This window comes from Gracilinanus agilis, chromosome 1 (genome assembly GCF_016433145.1).
Source record: "Gracilinanus agilis isolate LMUSP501 chromosome 1, AgileGrace, whole genome shotgun sequence".
Lineage (NCBI taxonomy): Eukaryota > Metazoa > Chordata > Mammalia > Didelphimorphia > Didelphidae > Gracilinanus > Gracilinanus agilis.
The window spans coordinates 340,808,643-340,814,918 of NC_058130.1; the positions used below are offsets into that span (position 1 = coordinate 340,808,643).

The following is a 6,276-nucleotide window of genomic DNA, read 5'->3' on the forward strand; positions in this document are numbered from 1 at the left end:
TGACTTTGTATTTGCACATGTGACTCCTTTAATACACACTTCTACCAAAAAATATGGAAGATATGGAAGATTATGCAATTAATCAAAGCACTTTGATTTACATGTGAAGCAAATTCAAATGGTAGACAACCTGTGAACCAAAGATGCAAGAAATACCTACAATTTTATAGCCCACCCTTTCTCTAATCACTTCTCTAGTCTTTAGCTGCAGGTGAGACAGAACACAATCTGTTGTAAACAGGGCACTGTTGTAAAACCAGGAGATCTATATTCTTAAATTGAGATAGTTCATAAAATTGAAAAAGAGACTCCTAAGCGTCTTCCAGCAATGTAGCTTGTTCTGCTGAGCTCTTAATTTCACAAATTAACTTTCCTTTGATTCCATTTTAATGATGGTTGCATTCACAGCAGTTTTGTCTTTAAAAATCATTTGAAATTTATATAAAATTCTGTACATGTTCACAAATTATTGCATAAACAGCATAATTTTCAAGACAGTGTCTGCACAACACATGTCCAATTCAGGATAAAACATTCACGTTTCTCGCCTAGCTTTTTTCTTCTTTTTTACTTGTTTGGGAGATTCCCAGCTAGCTTCAGACTTGGTCTGGGAAGGAGGCACACTACTCTGCTTAAGATTAGGCTTGGAAACAGCTGTTTCTTGTAGCGTCTGGGGCACTTGGGAGGGGATCTTGTCAGATTCATTTTGTGATAAAATTACAGATGGCTCGGGAGAAACAGCAAGTGGAAGAGTCTTAACAGGCTGGCTACTTTTGATGAGTACTTCGGGTGGATCACTAGTGCTCATGGTCTTCAAAGAAAGAGTTTTTTTCTGTTTTGGATGTACTTTAGAGGTCTCCATTGGAACATCTTCCCTAAACTCTTTCTCTAATTCTTCCATATCCTGTGCAGGAGAGTTAGTTTCTTCACCTTGCTTCTTCTTTTTAGATTTGCCAGATGCAGAACTCTGAAGAGGCATGTCTTCCTTTTCTTTATCATCATCTGAAAATTTCTCTTCATGGACTAACTCTTGGGATTTCAGAAATGAAGCCTTCTCTTCATCTACCCAATTCCCCCACTCTTCAGCTGGCACATTCCAATCAGAGCTGGGATCAGCAGAAGAAAGTCCATCAGAAACTGTAGTGTTGAGTGCCAGAGACGAAAAGGGAGCAGAATTCTGCTCAGTCATATTATTTACCCTCCTATCCACGTTACCAGACCAAGAAGCTGCACTGATCTGTGAAGGGATTTTTATTGACTTTTCATTCCAGCCTCCTCCATTTACAGTAGGGTTTTCATTCAATCCCTGAAGGGTGAGATCTCCTTTTCCAGACTTAAAGTTGCTACCTTGAACATTGAGAAGAGAATCACCTTTATTCTTCCTGGAACCAACAGGAAACGAAGCTGTAATAAGCTGCTCAGTAGTTACTGTATAGGCACTTTCTATCCCCGAGACAGCCGGATCCAAGGGACCAGTATCAGGCTGCACCTTGTCACGCTTACGCTGCTGCCGTTTCTCTCTGTTACTGACTTTAGTTTCCCAGGCTCCTTCATCAACTTCCTTTCCATCATGGCATGTACTGTTCTGCACTGCTTTAACCTCTGGCTTTGATTTCTTCTAATTTTTCTTTAACTTTTCATTTTTCTTTTCAACATCTAGCTGCTGCTGTTGTTGCTGCTGCTGCTGCTGCTGCTGCTTTTCGAATTCTTTTGAAGTAGCTACCTACTCATCTGTACCATGTATTGTATTTTTTGTCACATATTCCTGTACTGAGACCCTTGCCCCTGCCCTACCTGCTCATGCCTCTCCCTTACCTATCGATACTGGAGTTTCACTGTCTGTTTTTAGATTTGTTCCAAAGGACAAAGTAAATATTGTTAAAAGAATGCAAGTGGTGGGAGCTGAGGGAAATAGTTAACTAATCCCTCTGCTATCTCCACTTGAGATTATTGTTGGTTCCATCAAAGTCATGCATTCCTTCTAATGGCTACCCCAATCTCCTATTAATCTTTTGGGTAGAGCTCTATTGTGTAAATTGAGAATTATTATCCATTGTATGTCATTCAATATACTTACTGTCAATTTGCCTGATGAAAACTTGTTAACTCCATTGTTGATTGATTAATCTTTAATTAATTAAATTAATTTATTAATGATTAATGATTTATTATTAATTAAGTTAATGTTGTAGTACAGATTTGTCTGTTTCATTGTTAGCCCAGGATGAAAGTCTCTTAATCCCTGATTTCTTACCTAATGAGATGTGGGTGAACTTTAACCAATGCAGGCTATTTAAATCATCAATCCTGATCTCTATTGCACAAAAGAGAAAAACCATCATCTGTGCCTCAATACCCACTTGTCCTGATGGGAAGGCCATCTTCTGTTCTATCTCTATTGTGATTGCTATTCCTTGTGATGCCATTTATTTTTCAGTGTTGATTTGTGTGCTGCCTTCTAGTCTATTAACCCTAAATCACAATATTTGTTTATGCTTACCTGATTAAATCATCTACCACAAGCCTTCAACAATATTGTCTTAAGATTAACCACTCACTTTAAATTTCTACCTTGATCCATTACAAAGATGACTTGCTTCTGGCCTCCCCTAGCCATGAAGTTGCTCCATTTGGTTCAGAAACTTTGTTAGCAGAGACACATTCAAGGCATCAGGAAAAAGGACTATATCCCCCAGGATAGCACATACCTGTTTCTTGGTCCTGGGGACAGCTGGCTTCTATCTATGATAGAAGTCATGCTTCTATCCTTTGAGAAGACTGTGAAGCCACTTACTATGCTCACTAAGGCTTCTTTTGTGAAAGCACTGTTATGAGTAAGATTAGATTAGCTAGTTATTAGGTATTGATTATATATTGATTAGGAAGTACCTAGCAGGAAGGAGCTGGAGCTGGGAATTCCAGATTGGAATGAAGGAGGAGGAAGTCTATGTGTGTTCTGTGTGTGGACTCCATTAGTAGTAGGCAAAAACTGTTGCCAGCCTGGGAGACCGTAGAGCAAAGGACACCTTGCATCCTGTTTTCCCCTGGATCCTGTGTGGTGTGGCATTTAAGGAAAGAACAAGAGAAGAGGACAGTGCTTCAAGCAAACCCCTTACTACTTGGTTCCTGAGACAACTGTAGCTCCTGGCATCCAGACATCATCAGTGGATTGCAGTGAGAAATCCCAAAGCCACAAAAGCCCCAGCTGTACTCAAGCCTGGCAGGTTCCAGGTTTGAGGCAGAAACCCAGAGACTCCAGTATAGCTCCTTGGGCCCTGTTAGTTAGATAGCTTAGATTAGTGTAGTGAATAAGTCCTTCCCTGTCCCTTTGGGTTTTGTTATTAGGTGTTAAGATTTTAGAGTAGTCATTCCTATCCCTCCTTTTAGTTGTTTCTAATTAAAACCCAATTTCACCTTGTTACCTTGTCAGTTAATTCAAGGCCTCTGGCCAGAGTGACAGTTGGCTGTTATTTTTTCAGTTGGGAGTGGTATAGCTGTACAAGACTTCAGTGTTCAGTTATAGTCTCTCTTACATCCCAGAGAGTGTTCCCACAAACCCCATAGTTGATTTTAATATCCCTGGTGACCCCATTACTTATATTTTCCTACAGCACTCATGACCATTCCTTGCCCTAGGGTTGCATTTTTCCAATACCCAGAGGCTTAAGCTGTTATGTCACTGAATGCAGGCTTACTTAGACCAGAGACTTGCTAGAAAATTAGGGAATGGAAAATATAGCTATCAAAAGATGTAACAACTTAAAATCCCTCCATACCTGATCTTCCTTTATTTGGGGAAGCCTTATGTGACTGTGAAATCATGGTTGAACTGACAGAAAAACCTGTCAAAATCTCACAGATGTTCCCCTGACAATCCTGAGTTAGAGGAGGGGAAGGAGGCTGCAGGAGCTGTAGTGGTTTTGTGGTCAGCCTTTTTTCTACAAAACCTTAATGCCTAGTGTTATATTTAAAGGAGGTCACTAGTATCTATTTGAGGTAGTAGAAATGATGTACAGAGAGGATAAGATGGCACTTCTCCTTTATAACAGTTGCCCAGGCAGGATCCTTCAGGTCAAAGTGGTTTATCCCTTCAGGACCCACCTGGAGTTAATTGATATATTAATTTGGGCTCTTCAGCTGGGATAACGTTGATATTCTGACTGCGTTGCCTCCCTTCCCAAAACAAGCTTTGAATCTGATTTAGGAAGGTACTTTAAACTTTTTATATATATATTAATAAGAAGGATAAGGGAAAAGGATTGAGGTAATAGGAGACCCTATTTAAATTGCTAGTAATGAAACTAACTGCAGGCAATGATGAATCAAATGTTAGCTTCCCTCTGGTTCAGCCTGGCCAGGGCTAACCAGAGTCGGTAAACTGCTGGGAAATCTTCAGCTTCTTCTATAGATCTTAAGCCTTAACAGTTGAGATATATCCACCCTTTCCACCCTTTTCTTCATCTTCTGCCCACTTCCCGGATCCCTCCCAGGCTCTGGGAAACCTAGATAGCTAGATGATGAAACTCCTAATATCTAGGGGCAGTAGACACCAAGGTGGCGGTCAAGTACAGGTTGATAATGGTATATGAAGGACAGGAAGAGCTTGCAGAGTGCTGTTTGCACTCACTCACTCCAAGACCAGGATCCACACCGATCTCTAGCCTCAGGACAGGTAAAAGACCCAGAACTTCTCCTCAGGGTTCTCAACTGACCCCTCCTGCCTTTCGCATGCCTCTGGGAACATTCTATCCAACTGACTTATCTGTCAATCATTGAATGAACTTCAGGCTCCCAGAGATTCAATATAACACTAGGCAGCCAAATTCATTGCTCTTAACATCTAAAGAGCTGATTCAGCTGAAATATAGCAACCAAAGAAGGCAATGACACTCCAAGCTGCTGAAAGTGCTGCAGAGGAGGACACTGAGGCTGAAGGCAGCAAAGGCATATGGCTAACCATTACCCATGAAGACACCTATGAAGATGAGGATGTCAGAGAAAGTTGGATGCAATGACAAAATGAAAAACAGATATCAGGAGTTTGGGTAAGTGAGGAACGCATGCCCTTTCAAAAAATTATCACCAAGTCTGCCTGGAGGTTCACACCAGAGGTCATTATGGTGTGCAGGCAATTGCAGACACAATAAGGTGGGCAAGGTTAGCTCCCAGGATCATTTCAGTAGCTTCTAGAGTAGTGGTTCCCAAACTTTTTTGGCCTACCACCCCCTTTCCAGAAAAAATATTACTTAGCACCCCCTGGAAATTATGAAACTATTTATTGAACTCAGAATAGAATGTAATACAAAAAAAGTGTGGCCATCACCACCTCCCTGGATCACTGCAGCACCCACCAGGGGGCGGTAGCGCCCACTTTGGGAATCAGTGTTCTAGTATAACATCAGGATGTCTTGAATATATGACTTTTAATCAGCATGCTTTTAAAAAGAGTTGCATGTGGTAGTCATCCTCTAGCATATTTTTTTATTTTAGTCCTTACAAATTAATTTTATAAATTTGCCATAAAGAAGACATTTGAAATATTGGTTGGTTATCATTGATAAATCAACAAAAGGAAGAAAGTTCTTCTTACTTCCAAAGCTGACTAGGAAGATTTGAGATCCTAATAATTTAAGGAAGTCAAAACTTAAAGCTGAAATTTGTTTGGGTGTATGTGTAGATTGCCTGGATACAATTGGAAATAAAGACTAGAAGGACTAAGCAAGTAGAAAAAGGTAAGAGAACTGTTGAATCAGAATTAGTTTGAAAGTGCTTTCTTCTTTTTTTTTCCTTTTTTTATTTAGAATATTTTTCCATGGTTACATGATTCATTGATTCATGATCCCCTGCCCCTCTCCTTCCCCACCCCACCCCCGCTCTTTTCTTCTTCCACCCAGAGATGACAAGTAGTTCCACTAGGTTATACATGTATCATTGTTCAAAACCTATTTCCATATTATTCATATTTGCAGTAGAACAGTCTTTTAACATCAAAACCTCGATCATATCCCTATCAAACTATGTGATTGATCACATGTTTTTCTTCTGTGTTTTTGCTCCCACAGTTCTTTCTCTGAATGTGGATAACATTCTTTCTTCTAAGCTTCTCTGAATTCGATTGTGCCATAATGTATCCATCTCTGTGTATAATGTTCTCCTGGTTCTGCTCCTTTCACTCTTTTTTTTTTCTTTCTTTTTTTTTTAATTTTTTAACATTTATTAATAATCATTTTTAACATGGTTACATGTTTCATGCTCCTACTTTCCCCTTCACCCCCC

The 6,276-nt window shown here is 39.9% G+C and overlaps 1 protein-coding gene across 1 annotated transcript in view; it reads right to left on the reverse strand.

Annotated features, from left to right (window-relative positions):
- Positions 1–514: 514 nt before the first annotated feature.
- The window catches only part of LOC123251545 (protein LYRIC-like), a 41,251-nt gene continuing 35,489 nt past the window's right edge, over positions 515–6,276 (reverse strand). The window contains 1 exon segment of the mRNA XM_044680839.1: positions 515–1,723. Coding sequence (XP_044536774.1) covers positions 536–1,723 — 1,188 coding nt within the window. The 3' untranslated portion in view covers positions 515–535.